Consider the following 19,555-nt stretch of genomic DNA (forward strand, 5'->3'; position numbering starts at 1 on the left):
TGACTTGGGAGAAAGGCAAGGAGTGGGAGTGGGGCACGAACACCAAGGTGGTGCCTCTTGGTACCACAGGGGTCTGGCCAGGCCCACACAGGAGCTTTCTGCCAGGAAGAGAAACGAGATGTGAGCTGTGAGTAAAGTATTGATGAGCCAGAGTCCTACCAGTGCCCTTTGGCCCTTGCTATTTAGCAGGTGATGGTAATGGCTGGAAGCAGTTCAGTTCCCCCTTCACTTCTGGCTCATTCCCACCTTAGCCCAACCACAGCTTCTGGTTTAGACTCTGCATGGAGGCACTGGGGTGAATCTTGTCCTTCACACCACTTTTCCAGCCCTGTTGCATAGCAGGATGGCCTGAACCCCTGGGGGAGAGGACAGCTATGACAGCTTCTCCTTTAGAGGGTTATTCTTTGAAGCTTCATATCCATGACACCAAGAAGGGAAGTCAGTGTAAAGAGACAAAAAAAAGACATTCCGTTTGAAGAAATGACCCCTTCACAAAATGTGTTTGTGAACTCAAGATTTTAAATGAGTCTGACCCAGTGGGGAAAAAAAATCAAACTGTTCTGTACAGAAGAAATTCTGTGCTGGAAAGTACATACGAAAGTTCAGAGGCACTGCAAACACTAGCCCAGTGGGTAATTCTCTGAATGAGATGCACTTTGCACTCACAGCAGTACTGAAATCCAGCAGCTCCTGGGACTCAGATTTATTCCATTTTTACCAACAAGAATGCAACTATTAATAGTTTAAAAAAGGAAGAATTTGCTATGTGAGGGAAGATTTAAAAAAATCACATTCTGATCTTTATTACTCTGGCTTATGTCAGACACATTTTGCACCACTTCACGTGAAGTACAGATGTAACTGGTGTTCTCACAGAATAAGCCAAAATAAATGGGATCATAATCAAACCATGAAATTTGGTTGCATGGGACATATGCTGTTCCTACAATCCTTAAATTCTTTGTATGGAAAAAGAGAGCCCGAGGACCAGGTCCATTTTGGGAGGCAGGAGGGTTTCCCACCACCTGAGGCCCAAATGCTGCACTCCCTCTGGGGATGAAGGCTGGGTCTTCACTGGCAGTGCCAAACACCTGTAGAAATGAGCCTGTCCAAATAAAGGATATTACCACAAAATTTGCTCCTCAGGAAGGAGTAGAAACTCAAGTAGAAGGAAGTACCCTTCAACTTGAATTTGTGCTGATGGGGCTGAACAGCCATCTTAAGTAAGTATCACTCAAGGCACGAGTCGCATTAAAGTCAATGGTCTACTCCTCACATCAGTAATCTTGGAAGAGTGGGGTCTTGCCTACTCATCCTTCACAGAGCACTGCAGGTTCCTCTGAGACCATTTGTTACAGCCATTTTTTTGCTCCCCTTCCAGTTGAGGAGTTTGGAAAGGTGTCAGAGGATTAGTACCATGCAAATTGCGAGAGGAAAGTGTCACTAAGGTAGGAAGACTTCACAAAAAATAGCTTAGGGGGCTATACAGTATCCAGAATTAAATTTTATGGCACTCCATAAAATTGAAGTATGAGTCAAGGGTTAACAACCTTGAATTTTGCCCTTAAAATTAGTCCAAGAAAATCTACTTCGTTATAAATACGGCGGTACTGGATCGCGTCCTGTTGATTGATATGCCCAAGAGCTACCTTTGTCGGCAGTCTTTTAAGCAGCAATCCTTCATTTTGATCTTAATAGTGAGATAAGCACCTCCTTCCTCATTGGGCTATCAATTTCTAGCTGCCAATACAGATGGATGGGGTCGGGTGTTGCACACACGGTGCCTCCCGTCATGATGAATGTATAGTCAGCAATCACAGCCCTCCTCATGACAAAAGCAGAATAAATGAGTGTACAGGGAGGGAAGGATGCATATAGCAATATTTAATGCAGGTGATGTTAGAAGAGTGCAACCTGAGTTTTTTACCAAAAGATTACACATAACTCTCAGTCTTTGTCCAGCCTTAAGACAAACATTGGTAAATTTTTTAAACTATCTGCCAAAAAGCGACATTTTATTTTAGTAACTTTTCAGTATTTTGCTCTAAGGAAATATTTAATGGATACTATACAATATCTTAGCCTGGCTTTTCTTTTTTTTTTTTTTCCTTTAAAGTATTTGGGGATGAAAAATCTTGCATTTAAGTACATTCTTCCTAGGACAGCATGAACGTGTGCAATACTCTGTATCTTGGCAGCATTGGAATACCACTTATGTCTATGGCAAACTCAGACATAGTTCACCTTTGATTAAACTGTTAGCTTAAAACCCACCCCAAACTAAAAGTAATAACCTAATTGAGTATGCTTTAGTACTTCCACTGTCTGTGACAATCATTGCATTGCTCTTTCTAGGCTGAAGGATATTAAAAATGTATTGTGCAAAGGATATTAATGCAGAGTCTTAACAGACTTTAGAAAATCAGTTTGCTTTTATGGCTGCCTCTCTACACTGCTCTCTCTTTCCTCTTCTCTTTCCTTTCCTCTAGAGATTCCAAATCCAATTAAATGTGACTAGATGTAATTCCAAATTGTCGCTTTAGTCAATTAAACATATAATAATCTTGTGTACCTAATTACTAGCTCCAAAAGTTTATTTGTTGATGTAGTGCTATCAATGTGTACTTCTGCATGTTCCCCTTATCATTGCCTATATATTAATTGTGGTTTGACATTATTGTAAATTGAATTTGAAATTTCCCCCTAGTTAAAAGTCTCTCACAAACAGTAATCCCAATCCGGTTGTAATACCCTTTCAGAATGTACTTTCCAAGGCTGCATTATGTTCTTAATGAGATATAACCAAAAATACATGGATTTAGCAATAAACATTTCAGAACAGGCCCAGTATCAGGGGGTAACATATTGTTACAAACAGGAACTAAATCTTCTCTTAGATGTTCTCATACAGCTCCCATTAATTTCACTGGGAGAAAAGCAATTCAGTAGAATCCATGGATTTTTGCATAAGGACTGGATTTAGCCATAAGCTTTATCCAATGCTCATTCAAATCATTGGCAAGAATCCTCCTGACTGCGCTAGAACAAAGAGCAGTTTCTAATTGAACATCGTCAGCCCAGCCGGCACAGGGTGAACAAAGGATAAAATCCTCATTGCCTTGAAAATAATTGGCAAACTGCTCATGGGCTCCGAGTGGTTTAATCTCAGGAATGACATATGGACCCTGTGGATGAAGCAGAGGAGGTGAGCAAAGCACCCAGCTTTGCCTGCTTGAGCTGGTGATGGTTCTGAGGAAAGACCTTCAGTGTGTCCTGAGCTGCAAACAAGAAATAACCCTGTAGCACAACATGAGGGAAGACTGAATGGATGTGTCCTGTTATTCCATGCCTTTGATCCACTGCAAAGCTTCCAGCTCCCATGGCAGTGGCAGTGGCTGATCCACAGCTCTGTACATGAGTGGTGGTTGCTCCTGCAGCCACCTTGACAGAAATAAGGGACTTCCAATCCGAATATAAGCCAATCTGAAGCATTGAAACTTGTGGTTTTTTGCAGTCAGAGGCCCATTTGCAAGTGGCCATTTACAATCTGGGATCCCACAGTTGTATTGTCCCCTTGGCTGCTGTCGTTCCAAAGGTTAAAAGTGTCAGGTCCTTAACCCTGAGCCAAGGCTTGCTTCTCCCAGCCTGGCACTGCTTCCAGAGGTGCACAGAGCTCTGAACAAACCTGGCATCAATCCTTGGACAAGTTGCTTCATCTTTCGCTGTTTCTCAGCATCAGCTGTGAAATGCAGACACTCATATTTGACTGATTTACTGATTTGGTGTGTGAGTCCCCTGGCTCCATTGTTTGCTAATCCTTCACAGCCTGCACAGCACAATGCCACTCTGATCATGGCAGAAGTCTCCAGGCATTGCTGCACTCCAGACAAATGCCTTTCCTCTTTATTCTTCCTTCTTAATTTGTCCTTATTTAAATAACCAGAACCACACTCACATTTCTGGTGTTCCTGTTTAGTTTTTCAACATCTGCTGTTGTCCCTGGCAGGTTCCCCCTGTACTGCCCTGCATGCCATCAGGAGTGGTGAGGCACACACACAAAACCCCTCTGAGCCTTCTGGTGCCTCCATCCCACTTTTGCTTCTCAGTTCCTTGGTCACAGGGAACACACACAGGCCAGGACCAATGCTGTGACCTCAGGGCTTATAAAGGAAAATTCCACTACTCTAAATTATTAGAAAAATAAATTTTGATTTCTTTTGAAAAAAGAAACATAAGGATTAAGGCTCTGTATGGCCTGTATCCAACCCCAAATGCACCCAAGTAAGAGACTTGTTGAAGGTCTACAAAGTTCAATGCACAGAACCAAAATGAACTATGAGATAGGGAACTATGAATTTCCAGAGGAAGGGACACAGGTGGAATTACACTGTCTGAATATGATTACAGGGCTGGGCACTGAAAAATATTTAGGACCAAAAACCCAAAGGACAAATTGAGGTTAGTTAAGGAAAGTTAAAGGCCTGTCTCCCACTGCAATACATGAAGGCTTAAAGAACTGAGCTGGGGTCCTGATTCCTGGTGAACACCTCTCCATACGGCCCATGGAAATTCAGGCAGCAAAGATTTCAATTGAGAGGCTGATGAGCCTGTGAGACACTCTGAAACCAGATTTAAGTAAAATATTTACTTAAGGAAATACTGTTTATGAAATTATTGTTTTAAGATCCTCAAACAGTGACCCAGCTCATTAACATTTTGAAAAAAGAAATCTCCCAATACATGGACTGATATTCCCAAACCAGAATGAGGGACCACTCCCTGCCCTGTCACAAATCAATATCATATATTAAATGTGATGTGTGATGTTATGCAGTAGGATCAGTTGCTCTGTCATGTGGGGATTTTGGACAAGTAATGTTGATCAGCAACAGACCTCACTCTTTGTACCTTGAGAGTGACTAAATGAGAGTTCAACTGAGAACAAGGAACATAAGGTACAAAAGAATGTGAAAATAACTCCTATTTAGACCATGTAATGCATCTTTCTGCATGAAATGCCATAGTTCTTTTTTTTTTCAGCATTTAAAGATAGAGGGATTAATCTCTAAAGAACAAAGATATGAGCTTTCTTCCTACTTCTGACACAAGCACTTTATTGAGATTCAGAAATATTTGCCTCATATTTTCAGAACCATCCACCACTAAATTTGAAACATGGAAATGAATAAGAATGGAAGCAGTTTTGACCACACACCTTTAGGAGCACCTTAGGGATGTCAGAAAAAAAATATGAGCTTTCTTCTTTCAAGATATGAGGCTTTATATACTGTGGGGTTTTTTTCCCTATTTGCCAGTTCAGGCCAATATGAACTTCCCCACCATAACCAAAGCCACGCAGGTGATGTGGCAAGCCTGGATCCAAAGGTGTTCTGCAATCTCTGCTCCATCTGGCCACTTGGTGGTGCAGAATAATAAGATATATTTCTCTACTTGCTGGTGAGGAGCAGAGCAGGGATCCTGAACCTCTCCCTCAGCCCATCTCCAGGCATGCACAGGACTTGTAAGAGCAGAGTCAAAGGCAGCTTTTGGTGCGTGACAGCTGCTGACACCAACAGCCCCTGCCCAGCCAAATACTCTGCAGCAGCCACGTAGGTCTGTGACAGGAAAATGGATGGTGAGGGTATGGAAATAGGCAGAATTTTCTGGAATGCACCAAAGTGTTCCACTCCCAAAGAAGACAAGAGATTAGCATTGTTGCTAAATGTTTGTGTGTTCATTTACCGTGGTAAATACTGGGAAATTCATGGGGGCAGGACTCAAGGTCAGCTCCTTAATCCTTGGCTGCTCCCCTTGAGCTGCAGAGAAAGGAGAGAAGCCCAGAAGGGGAGAGAAGGATTTCTCTGCAGATGGCAGAGCCTCAGGAATAATCACAGCCCATGCACATTAGAGTAACTTTCACTCTCCTGTGCTATTCAGCCCTAATTGCTGCTAAAACCGAGAGGCTGATAAATGGCTGAAAATTACCTGTGCATCTCCTTCAAGTGAGCTCACCTGGATCTGCAGTCAGTGGTACTAACAGAGGGCCACAGCCACTGCACTGTGGTGTTAGTCCTGTGCAGACCTCCTGTTTGGAAAGGGTAAGTAGAGCTCTGTTTTTTCAGTTTAACAGGAACTTTATTATTCCTATTCAGATCAGCTCTGATGCAGACACCTGGGCATTTAGAGATCTCTAATACAATAGCACTGAGCCTGAGATATAAGATGCAAAATATGCTATAGCTCTCTTCTGGATGACCTTGCTTATTTTCTTCTGAGATTAGAAAAGGAAAGTGATGTTTATAACTGAAATAAGCAGAAGGTAGTAATTTTAATGCAATTATGCTGTTTGAAAAGTGTACAAAATAATAACACTTAATTTTAAAATACATTTGTATATTCTAATTACATGTAACCTCATTACTTTGATGGCATGGAGGCATTTGGAAACCATTACATGAGGAGAGATAAACAGAATACTGAGCAGGTATAAAGTTGCTACAGTCTGGTTTGACTTATGTGTAGACTAGCCCCAAAATGGGGCAAAATGTTGTCATATGTGTTCAATATTTTGATATTGCTAATTTCTGCAGAGGACTGACTAGAAGTTCCTTTTGAACATTTCACTAGTGAGCCTTAAATGCATTGGGAAACTGCTATAAAACACTTCTGCCCTGCCAGACCCACCTAGGCTGGTGATGGGGTACACTTGCTGTCTTTGCTGGAGTTTGAGTTGTTAGCCCATTGCTTGAAAGAAGAATAAGTTTCATAGGAGGAAAATGACCCCTGTATTTAGAATAGATTTATTGTATTTATTGTTATCTGACTCCAACTTTCTGCGTGGTATCAAGATTGCTCTGCAATGATAAAAAATGTTTCTAGTTTAATGGCAAGTGCCACTTAAGGACACAGAAGCTGCTTTCCAAACGTGAGCTGAGAGATGCACAGGGAAATCAGGAGCCTTTTAAAATGACAGGGCGTGATCAGGACAACAGCTCCCTAAGCCCAGTGAGACTGGGATCTCCATGGCCTGGTAGGAAACAAACACTTGGGATGGGTGTGATGGACAGGTCCCAGGAGGTGTGGGAGGAACCTGTGCCAGTGTTGGCTGCACTGTGGAGCTTTTTGGGGAAGGGATGGGATGGGATGGCTGGGATGAGCTGCTGGTAACAGAGATGCAGTGAAACATCCAGAGGGATGTGGTCCATGCTTGTTCTAGGCTTGCTCTGCTCCCTGAGTTAGGGACAGACCTTGGGGTGTCAAAGGTTGGGTTTACTTCTGGCAGGGGCTGTGGAAACACTAGAATTGAAGGCTTCCTCTTGCCCCTGATGGGATTCTGTCTGATCAAGCTGCTGTTTGACAGTTTCAGGTGATAAAGAAGAATATGTGTGGCACAGAGATGATTGATACATTTTAGACATGGACGAACCATGTATGTTGGAGTCATAAAAAATAGTAGGCCATGTTGGCCTTCCTTTGGGCTTTGGCTGGTCCCAGCACTTGCCAGAGCTGCTTTCCTGGGCCCAGTTTATGAAGGGCTCCCAGAAGTGCTGCATTTCTGAGGATGGAAATCACAAACCGTCAGAGGCTCTTGAACCCTTTCCACTTGGGGAAAACCAGATCCACTTTCATTCATTTTCCCCTTTCATTCCTAATCCTGGGTCATGTGTCCACTTGGCACTGGTTTTGGGATCAGCGCTCTGCAGCCCCTGGTGGGCTCTGAGCCAGCAGCTCCTGGAATAATGGTGTGAATGAGCCCTCCCCAGCTGTGGGAGCCCTCCCTGCCCATCCCTGTCCTTGTGGGTGAGCCCTGAGGGACTCTGTGATCAGAGGGGGCGGGGGATTCTGTTGCTATGACAACAGATTTGTTTGGTTTTCTTACTATAACTGGATTTTTTTTTTTAATTTATTTTTTCAGTTTAGAAAATTGAAACAATGAGGGTAGAGACAGAAGATAAACTTTCCTGTTTTCCCAAGAGGAGGCCTAGGCAGGACGCACAGGCAGGTGGCAGGTGTGGGCAGGAGGCAGGCAGCTGGTATCCCCAGCCCCAAGGATTTACACATCTTTCCTTAGCACAACTGTGTGCCTCATAAAACAAACCCAGGCATAAAAGCTAGCCCAAATAATTCACCTTGCTTTCTCACACTTCCTTTTCAAGCCTGACTAAAAGGGGACAGGCCTGAACTCTTACAGAGAGCTGAGGTTTACTGCTAGCAGAGCTGGTTTGCTTTTCAGCTGATGAAATTGTATAGATTCTATGATTTTTAATTATTTTTTTCTAACCAGAATGTCAAAAAGCTGAGTCAGCCATCCCACAGCTATTAAGATCCTAAAACTTCTTCCTCCTTACGGATTGCTTACCCCTACTCTGTGCAGTCAGATGAAGATGAGTTGTTTGTTCTGGCAGAGGGACAGACAGTCTGTTTTCCCCTACATGTATACAACTAATTTCAAGTCACTGGTGTTCCAACTGGTGATAAAAGAGCTATCTTAAGCTTTTCACAGAACACAGTGACACTGTTAAATCAGCAAAGCATTTTGATTAGCAGAAAGATGAGAGCTATACAGCTTAATGAGAAAAAGGGGCAAAATACCTTTTGTACTTGGAGGTTTAAACCTGTAGTTTTAAAGGAAATAGGTGCCTGTATTTTTCTGCAAGTTGCACATTTTCACCTCACTGCTGATCCAAGGCTGTTAGGTGTCAGCAATAGCCTGCACTGTTTGAGTAAGGAAGAAAAATTGCTCTCATCCTTATTGCTCATCTGGTTAGATCTTTCCCTGTGGATGTGTAGCAGGCAGGTGTGAGAGCACACCCCGTGGTCTTGGGGACTTGATGGACACACAGACTCTGCTAGTTCTTCCTCCAGGAGCTTTGAAGTTCACCTTTTGGTGCAAGTTCCTTTTCTAGGACTCTCATCCTTGAAAGTAGGGTTGGTTGGTGTCTGTTCTGTCCTTAGAGACAGCACAGACCCTGGGGTTCTTCTGTGGCACATCCCCTGGCACAGACATGTCCTTCATCTTATCTTTCCCTGGGGCAGCTGTCACAGAATCATTCAGGTTGGAAAGGATCTCTGAGATCATTCAGGCCAGCCTTTGATCACCACCTTGTCATGCAGACCATGGCTGAGTGCCACATCCAGCCATTCCTTGGACACCTCCAGGAATGGTGTCCTTATATTGCCAGGAATGTCAGGTTCTCCTTGGCCATCTCCAAGAGCATTTTCTTGGTTTTAAGACAGAAGTGAGCCCAGGATCCTTTCCTGAACCTTCCATTCTGGTGACTGAGGGATTTTTGATCAGCTGTGAGAATGTGTCCTTTGGCAGGACACTTCCAGTGGCTGCTGTTGGAGGCTGATCCTATGGGTAAATGCCTTCTAATGCCTAAAATTTCCTGGTAATTCCAGCCCAAATTTATACACAAATCATTGGTTCAAGGACCATGATGGTCTTTCCGTTGAAATGGGTTTTCTCCCTGCTGAGGTTTAAATCTTCACTGTGTTTGTCCAGAGCAGTCTTCCAACATGAGAGATACAAAAAGAGGGGAAAAATATTAACGAAGTGGCACTTTAGAGAAAGTGGTTGCATCACTTTGGAATTGTTTGCAGATGCTGTGACCCCACAGTGGTGTTTCTGGGACTGCCTTGCAGTGCCAAATGGCCTTAGGCTGCACTCTGCATGGGGCATCCCACCCCTGTTCTATGCCAGAGGCATCCCTGAGCAGCTCACAAAATTCAGCCTTTACATTAATCCAGACCTCCTTGCATTTAGGCTCCTTCCTGTGCTTATTCTCCTGGTCCTGGGCTGTGTGAGTGAAAGCTGCACTCAGAGGACTTTGAGAGAGTCCTGACCCCTCTCTAAACTCTGACTTTCTCTGAACCAGAGAATTCTGTCTGGCATGTCTTCAGAGACAAAATCTCAGGGGATCTCAGCCTGATGGGTAGGCTGAGTCAAATGTGATTATCTGTGGTGTTTGTGCCAAGCTGAGCTGCTCCCATCCAGCCACTGCTGCTCACACCCCCTTGCACTGCTCTGGGGGTCCCTCTGTGCAGAGGGGTGGGAAGGCAAGGGATGCCCAAGAGCAGGAAAAGGAATAGAATGACCAGGTTCTCATTAAAAAAAGGCAGGCAGAAATAAAGTCTCAAGCTGCATCAAGGGAAATGCAGGTTGGATGTTAGGAAAAAGTTTTTTATGGAAAGAGTGACAAAGCTCTGGAATGGCTGCCCGGGGAGGTGGTGCAGTCACCATCCCTGGGTGTGTTTAACAAAGCCTGGATGTGGCACTGGGTGCCAGGGATTAGCTGAGGTGTTGGAGCTGGTTTGGACTTGAGCTTGAAAATCTCTTCCAACCTGGTGATTCTGTGAATTCTGTGAATAATGGCTTATGCTTACAATGCCCAGGTTTGTATTTCCAGAAGTGAGACTGAGTGTCCCTATGGCATGTGTGCCTGTGATGAGCAGAGCACACTCTGCACCTTGAGCAGGGTTTGACTGAGCCCAGTGACTCCAGAGAGATGACAGAAGTGGTGCTAGGCTTAGTTTAACACAATCTGCAGAAGCAGCTCTGCACAGTTGCTATAACACTATGTTAAACTAGGCTAAACTCTGAGTACTGCTACAGTCACTGCTTTTGGAACCACGCTGGAGTCAGTCTGTCAGAATGTTCCTCTCCTTTACAAAATACATAATCTCCTTGAAAATCATCTAGTTTCCTGAAAGCTACTGAAAGCAACTCAATGTGGGGAAAAAGGCTGACAGTGTTCCCTCCTGCCTGCTGATGTAGTAAATTTACTGATTCCTTATCTGCAGTGACACCAACGACAAATTTATATTCATTTTTGAAATCATATTTATGAACAGCTTCTCTGTTCATATCATCTTCTCAAATATGCCCATGTATTTGTATTACTTCTCAAGAAAGCTCAGTCTTTGAAAGCATATTTTGAAAAAAACCCTCCATTTATTATTGTTACTATTTTTAAACATCTTCAACCTGACTTAAAGGGAAAACCTGACTTTCCTTCCCAGCACCCCAAACAAATCCCCTTTTTCACTTCATCTGTTGGGCTACTGGTGAATTTTTGGGGTTTAGAAGCATCCCAGACAGGATTCCCCACAAAGCAACATATGGTCCTAACAGAGCTCTGAAACACCTGGCTGAGCAGTGAGCCTCACCTGTTGATAATTCAGTAGATGACAATTTCTGTCTGAGTCAGCACACCAACAAGATTTCAGGAAGAAGAGATAGTTCCCAGATCTCATTTTACATCTCAATGACAACAATCACAACACTTTATTCTCTTTTTTAGCTTGGAAACAGCTTTGTCTGAATAGTGAGCTGTGTTTTGAGATTAAAGAACAAAGGTTGGGTGGGTTTGTGGTCAGGGGAGATATTCCAGATGTATCTGAAATTGCATTTCTTAAGAAATTTAGAAAAAGTCTGTGTTTTTTGCTTGGGGAGGTGATTTCTTCTGCCTGTACTGTCGGGTGAAAGCCAGGGGAGATTACTTTGACATAATTTCAGTGTGTGTCCTGCTGAAGGAAAAGTGCTTGTCCTGGAGCCTTTGGCTGAAGTCCCACGTGGAAAATTGAAGTTCATCTTCCCAAATCCTCTCTGCAAGTCTGCTTGTCTGCCTGGATAAAGTCTTCTTCTACTCCCTGTGCTGTTTTGCTGCTGTTTTAGTGGCTTCAGAGCTGCACCACCAGCATCCATCTCAAAGGATGAGCAAAGTGACCCCTTCAGTCTTTTGCTTAATTCACACTGGCTGCTCTGCCATTAGTTACCTAATGATTTGTGAAATATTTTGTGATATACCTTGTGGTCTTCAGCTGAAAGTCCCTTGTAAGTGTCTAATGTTAGCAGTAATGGTGATACATAGCAAGCCACTGCTGCTTTTCCTCATGCATTTCTCTTTCATTTAAGCATCTTGGGTGGTTAAAAACTTCTGTTGCATGGTGAAACTTGGAGGTTTTCTTGGCAGCAGCAGTGGAAGCACACAAGCAGAACTTCCTCTTGCAGGCTTTCCTCCTGCCAGTTCCCATTCGCACCAGCAATCTCTTCAGCTGCACACAGGCTAAATTTTGCAGCATACCACAGTGTACCCTGAGATCTTGAATTTTTTTTTCTCTCTTTTATTTTTTTTCACCCTCTCTCTCCACCCTCCACTTGGAGCACATCTGAGCATCTGCCCAGGGTTTCAGGGAAACCAGGGAGGTGCTTGTGTGGGTGTAACTTTTATCCAGCACAGCTCTGGGACCTGATCAGGGCTCACACCAGTGCCCAAGAATGAGTGAATGCTCCTACAAGCATTTGCCTAACTAGGGATGTAATTAGGATTATTCATGTTATGACAACCAGGAGTGTTGGGAAGGATGAAAGTTTGACAAGAAAGTCTCACAGATACGTATGCTTAGCAGAAAGACTTTTGAATGTAGAAGCTGAGGAAGGAATAGAGATGGAAGCAAGTTTTGATACAGAAGAAAAGAATTGCTGAGCCAGTCTTACTGGATAACCAAGGAGGCAAAGGGTATGTTAGTTAGAAGGGGGTTTTTATGACTTAGAACAAAGGATAAACCCACCTCAAACAAGAAGATGTTTTTACCAAGCAGAAAGATAGCACAGGCAAACAAGTCAGCAAATGTTGCAAGTAGAAAAAAGGTCTCAGAATTTTCCACTGCAAGAAAACTGAAGAACAACTTCTAGCTTAAACTGTAATGTACTAACCTTTAGTGACTGGAGAATACTAACATGAATATGGTAATTGTATTAGTTATGATAGGCTATAGATAAAAGTTAAGGTATAGATTGGTTCTACTGTATTAAGATGCTCAGCAAAGAAAAGTATATAATGCATTTGTAACCTAAACTCAGGGTCTCCAGGCCTGCCTGCAGCTGCAGCTGACAGCTGTAGGCACAGGCTCTGTCGCCCATGACCCTGGACTGCTCTAACATCTTGCATGGAATAAACTGCATTTTGGAAGAGCCGCCTGGAGTCCCGCATCTCTCATTTAGGCTCTTACACAGGAGGATTTGATCATGTGCACAAAGCCCCAAACCCCCACTGATTCTGGAAATGCCTAGATCTAGGATGACAGCCTTACTACTGAGAGCTGGAATGAAAAGGATGGAGAGAATCCATTCAAGAGCCACAAGCAGTGTGATTTGCAGCTTCAGAATCTCTCTGTAAGCACCAAGAGCAAGCAGCTTGGTGTAGGTGATTCTGGAGAGAGGCTATGTTCAGAATAATACTCCTTTTAAGGACAAGAAACAAGTTTAAATTTTTATTTCTTAAATCATTAAAAGCTCCTGATAGTCACAGTTTAAGACATATACTGTATGTACTTATTCTATACAGCTCCACACTGTCTCAAATACAATATGGGCTCTTTCTCTTAACAGCTGTGACAGAGGAACAAGCATTATTCAAATTTTTATTGAGGTTATATTATAAATGCAATTTCATTAGGGTTTTGTGTATTGCTCTAGGGGAAAAAAAATCCCATGGTAATATTTTATATTGCTTTTAGCTTGTAGTAATCAAAATTGGTGCAGCACAACTTGATGTTAAGCCCTGCCTCTGCAAACATGAGTGGCAGGTGCCTGACCCATCTACCTGGAGAAACTGTGCATCTGGAATGTATTTAATGTTAACTTGGAAGACTCTGAAACACTTTCTGCACAAGTGATAGGTTTTACGTGGGTGGACCTTGGCATGTTTCTTAGACCTTAACTTTAATAGATGCAGTTCCAGGTGTAACAAATTACAGGCTTTAAGTCAATATCAGAAAAGATGAAAGGATAAAAATAGAAGCTCAGCAGTTAGATTGGCAGGCAGGGTGGCCTTTTGATGGGAGCAAGGGGAGGGCAGGAGTGACAGCTCCTTCTACATCCAATTAGTTCCACCTGTGAGATCTCCAAGAAGGGACTGGATTCTCAGGTCAGCAGCACTTCTCCTGGTCCTTGGAAGAAAGCTAAACAGATGGTGTTTTAACATGCAAAGTTTAGTATTTATCATTTCATACATGCTTTAAAAAGCACATAATGATAGATTAGGATTTCAGCAAGGAGATTAACACTACATTCTGATACAATGAAAGCCTGCAAACCAGCTCTTGTTTCCTCAGTGAAAGTTTTGAATATCGTGGTAATATAAAAAACTACTGCCTTCATGATTTCAGTATATTAATAATCACAGACCTAATCCTTTTCTTAACCAAATCATCATTCATCCTCTTGAAATTATGATATACATATAGATGCAAACGCATTCAGTTATGAATTCTCATTTATGAGAACACACAGAACATTTTAGAAGACCAACAACTGTCTCTTCTCTATGTATTCAACACTTGTGACCTGCATGCCTGTGGCCTTCAGATGGAGCTTTCAAAATAAATTAAAACCTAAAAGTACCTCCAAAATGCCACAGACCTGTGAATCAAATTAACTCTGCAGGTTGTCTCCAAGGCACACAGGAGAAGGCCTGAAGCTCTGACTGGTTACATTTGCATTTGCCAGTCCTTGGATAAATAAGGATATTTCTGTTTTGGCACAGTAAACTTGGTCTGAGCAGAGCTGCTCTGTGCCTTGGAGATTCAGTCCTGCTGAAGACCATCCTAATCTGGTGTAGCATCTCAGAGCTGTGCTTTCACCATGTGAAAAAGATGCTCAGAAAACTGTATGGAGAGAAAGCATCACCCTGGAGGAGCTGCCTCGCTGGGGAGAAGGCGTGTGTGTGGAACACCAGTGACAAATGATCTCATAACTGCAGGCATTACTGGAGGAAGCACAGAACTTAGTGACTGGGGGCACATCTGAACACTCCACTGATACACAATGCAAGAAACAGCACAGGATGTTAAAAATGAGCTGCTCTTAATGAGGGAATGAATCACTCTCTGCACTAATGAAAAGAGAATGCCAACAGCAAATACTGCAGCTCTCAGCCAAGTATGGTTTAGATGTGAGGTTTGGGCAATATTGATGGTCACCAAATCAAAATGACCAAAACATCAAATAATATCTGTATTTAATAACTTGGCCAAACCAGTAATACTTTATGTAGATGACAACTGGTACTTCTGCAAGCTGTTTCAAAGGAGATTATTGCTGCTATAAACTGTAGTCATCACTTGATAATGATAATATTGATTTTTTTATTATTATTATTTTTTTAATTTTACCCCTCCTTTCCAAGTTATGGCTTCTACCACAGATAAGCAATAGCACTATGTGGGGAAAAATTAAAAAATCAATGATTCCCTGGTAGTTAGCAACACATTTGCTGTAAGACTTTGAGCAGGGTGTGCTGGGATAGGCTTATCATAAATATAGAACTGTGGCAGATTTTCATAGGATTAGATATCAGCTTTCCATTTTTCCATCTTTTTTTTTTTTTTTTTACTTGTCTCAAAGAGATCAACTCCTGGCCTCGATCTATAAATTCTATACTCAAAAATAATATAGCATGCCCTAATAGCTTGAGCAAACGGCAAAAGGCTACCTTTGACTCCTGGTGTTAGGATTGATTTTGCTACACTCTCTGAAGCCTGTAGACTAGAAATAATTTCTGCTGTGTTCCTGCTTTCCCACAAAGTGGCCTTTTGCTGTGCTGAGGGCTCCAGACCAGTGGCCTTTGTGCAGAGCAGGGCTCTTTTCATGCCAGGTGGGCACCAAAGCTGTGAGGAGCTGCCACTTTGCTTTTTAAATCTGACTCTGATGTGCTTCAGGTGATTTTGGTGAAAAGGCAAAGAAAAAAATAATGGAAAGAGGAAGCAAAGGATTGTCCAAGCAAAGGTTAAGAGGAAAACCCTAATTGCAGGAAGTTTTCCTTCAAACAGGAGCAGATGGTGGACCCATCTGGCCAGGCAGAAATATGCCAGGCTGGGCATACTGAGAATGGGCCCATGCTCCAAAATCCACCTCCAGCCATGAGCATCTTGGTACTAGGCTGGTTAATCCAGTAATTAATTAGGAGGGCTGAGTTTCAAGAGTGAGGCTTGAGAGGAGAATTGGGAAAGGAAGAATGTGGTGGACACACCGTTTGCGGCACAGTCAGGACAATGTCTGTATGAGCTTTGTGCCATGAGCAGAAACATCTTTGGTCTTTTTACTCATGTGCCTTTCATGGGAGCTTAATGTAGAAAAAAAAATAGTATTTTCAACAGAAAACATCTGGAAATGCTCTGAAAAAGCTCTTATTTTGCCCAGAGAAAACTTTAATCGGCAAAACTGCAAATAAAGTCACTACATCTGAAGATTAAAACTTGTGTTCTTGCCAGGTTTTGCCCTCATCTGTCAAATGACTGGGCTAAAGTAAACTTGAAATAGATTTTCATTTATTTTTCATCTTCACTGTAATCCAAAGACTGCCCTGTTAAAAGCCTTTCGTAAATCATTTGGTCAGTTTTTCTCAACAAAACAGTCTTTAAGTAATGCTGTATATCAGCCTTTTTTTTGAGGTTTTCATTTTTTCATCTTGACAGCTTCTCTTAAAAATAATACAGGGTTTGTCCTATTATCTTTTTTCAAACTGTGAGGAGAAGGGAAGAAGGCTTCAACTCCCTCCCCACCACAGCAATTGGAGTATGCAAATCAAAGCAACATCACTCTGCAGTTTTCTTTCCAAGTTTTCCTTTCAATCTCACTGCCCAGTGTTAGGAGAACAGGTGTGTCAAGAAACCTGGATTGCTGCATCAACACTGGATGCTGGAAATGACACTGCTTTTTTTTCTAAGGTGCACAGTCTCTGTCTAATTCCTTCCCAAATGCAGCTGGGGTTTAACTCTAATCTGACTGACCTGAAGAATTGTCTCTGCTATGATCCACCACATCATTTGTGTTTGGCCTTTGCAGGCCAAGAAAAAGTCAATGATGATTTTATAGATGAAACAAGTGAAAAAATGCACTTCACTGCTCGATCAGATAAACTCATTTTTCTTATTAGAACTGTGAGTAAAAGCTGGTTGGTTTGTGGATGTTATTTCTTTATAAGAGTAGCAGCCTTTTCTTTTTCCTAGTTATCCATACTTTCCTGAGATGCTGTGGGGTTTAATAGTCGAGGCTAAATGACTGTTAGAGAGGAATTAGGGGATTTATCAGAAGCAAAATTGCAATTCTAATGCAGCCTGTGGTGCTGCAGGGCTGGGTGTGTGTTCAGGCTGCACATCCACGTGCTGCTGGCACGAGGGACTGCACAAATGCAGTCACTGAGCTCTTCTTCCCCACCTTAAAGACAATGTCAGTGCAAGAAATGAGTCAAGCAGCATTCAGCAGAGCCATGTCTGCAGCTGCTGTAGATTAATACAGTGCTCTTCTCTTCAGTGAGCACTGTCAGTCAGTACAGCTGGTGATCCAGCCCCAATATACCCGTGGATGAACCTGACAAATCCTGTGTAATTACACTGAACTTCAACTTTCTTCTTTTTCCTTGTTTCATCTCCATGGCAGGCAGATTATTGTGTGCTGTGTAGTTCTAGTCTTCCAACTGTTGGAGTCTGCTGTGCTCTGTTCTGTGATCCCAAGGGCAGGTTTGAGAGTTCAGCCCTACCAGAGACAGCCAAATTCCTGAACCCCACAGCAGTCAGGAATCAACCTCATCGTATTTTTCTGCAATTTGCATGTGCAGTAGTGTTTAAATTTTCTTTAAGTTTATTTGAGGACCTCATGGTTGTACACTTGTTTATCGCCAACTTTTGTGTTCCCAGTGCTTTTGTAGAGAATTAAGAGGGATGTGTCTTGGAGACACAAAACTTGTGAGCATCCCTCTTCTGTGTGAGGGTATACCAAAGATGATGTCTTGAAGAGGGGAAAACCCTCCCTGTTGGAACTGGAAGTGCTGAAAATATTTGGTTGGCTTGTAAGAGCAGAAACTGTCTCTGCCAGAGGATAAGAGTGAGGTGGTTTTGGTGCTGGTGGGGATTAGCAGCTAGAGAGAGAAGTGGATGAGGGGAGCCACAAGATGAGACACACGAGGGAAGCAGGGCCTTTCTCCCAAGCTGGATTTCAGCCTCTTGGTGCTGGGACAATGTCAGGGGGAGTTTTCTTTCTGTTGCCACCAAATGCCTGATAAGGACTGTGCCCATCCTGCTCTGCACTTGGGGATGTTTTTCCCCTGGTCCCTGAAGGAGGGAGCACCCTTCCCTCCCTGCCCTGGCCACTCCTCTTAAAAAAGTGACATGCAAAATCAGATAACATCTGGACTATAGAGAGAAAAACTGGAGGACAGAGGGGCCAAGATTGGTTGGCAGATGTATCTGCAAGAGGAACTGTATGGAATATTGTTTATCCAGGCAAATTTGGCAGAGTCCTGAATGAGTGTCTGGTAATCTGATAAATCACTAGGAATCCCTTTTAATATAATCATCACCAGTGAACAAAACAGACAGAAAACTTCTACCAGTCCAAGGTGGATGAAGGAAGAGAACCAGATCCTCTCACACAGAGAGAGGATGCTTGAAATGTCTTTGTGCAGTTGCATTTTTTTTTTTTTTGCACAACCCATCAGAAATGAATGCAGTTATGACATCTATGGGCAAGGACTGTCAGTGCACAGAAAAAACCATCTCATGATGTTTTCATATTTAAACAGACAGGAAGGGAGGAAGTGTGGGTTCCCAAAAAAGGTTTCACACAACGCCTTTTCTCTGTCAGTGAAGTGAAATATAACTGCCATGCTAAAAGGTTTTGCAGCAGCAATTTTCTTTGAATTGCAAGCATAAGATAAATGTGCCATACAGGTCTCGATTCCTGAGCTGTGAAGGTGGTAAAAAGGAGAATGTTTTCTGGTCCAGAACAAAAAGATATTTAGAAATATCTTGTTTCAAAGCTCCCAAAACATCTTAGCACAAGTGGAGATACTCTGCATTCCCTGTCTTGTTCTCATAATGTTTTGCCCTCTTGTTTTCCAGCTGTGCCACCAAACTTCCTGACACCATTAGCACTGCTGTCATGTTCAATGTTGTCAGAGTTTTCTTTCTACAAGGAACTGTATGTTTTCCAGGCTTTTTTTCCCCCAAATGTGCATTTTCTTAATAGGATCCCACCATGAGTTGTGCAGATAAAAGTTTTTGCAAAGTAGTGTCATCAAAGTCAAGTGGAATGTAGCCTTTTACCACAAAGGGGAAAATCTCAGCCCATAAAATAAGAACCATGCCAGTGATATGTCAGCCTGGAAATAACATGAGTCAGAGTTGAGAATCAGAATCCAGAGCATCCAATGATGTTCATTTAAAAAATAAAAAAAAATTGAAGTACATAGAAATATTTGAAATGCATGAGAAGGAATTATTTTTTCAGAGCACTTCTAGTTTATATTATCCAGAGTATCTCAATGGAATAGCTCTATATTAATAATATCTCATCTATTATGCATATTGCAATATGCCTAATACAATTGCTGAAGTAATTTGGTGCTGCTAATTCTTCTCTTTCTTTCTATTCCTTTTTCAAAGGGGTAAAAAGATTAGGAGAGTAGTTTAGAGCAAAGTATACCCTGCACTACAGACTTCCCACAGATTAGGAATATCAGTCACTACATTTCTTGTTTTTCTGTTTCAGCCT

At 42.4% G+C, this 19,555-nt stretch overlaps 1 protein-coding gene across 1 annotated transcript in view; it reads right to left on the bottom strand.

Moving 5' to 3' along the window:
- SPATA16 (spermatogenesis associated 16) overlaps nt 1–19,555 on the bottom strand; it is a 50,847-nt gene that overhangs the window by 25,649 nt on the left and 5,643 nt on the right. Inside the window, exon 3 of the mRNA XM_064385115.1 lies at nt 5,743–5,816. Coding sequence (XP_064241185.1) covers nt 5,743–5,816 — 74 coding nt within the window. The remainder of the gene's footprint in view (nt 1–5,742; nt 5,817–19,555) is intronic.

The sequence above is a fragment of the Passer domesticus genome, chromosome 11, assembly GCF_036417665.1.
Source record: "Passer domesticus isolate bPasDom1 chromosome 11, bPasDom1.hap1, whole genome shotgun sequence".
Taxonomy (NCBI): Eukaryota; Metazoa; Chordata; class Aves; order Passeriformes; family Passeridae; genus Passer; species Passer domesticus.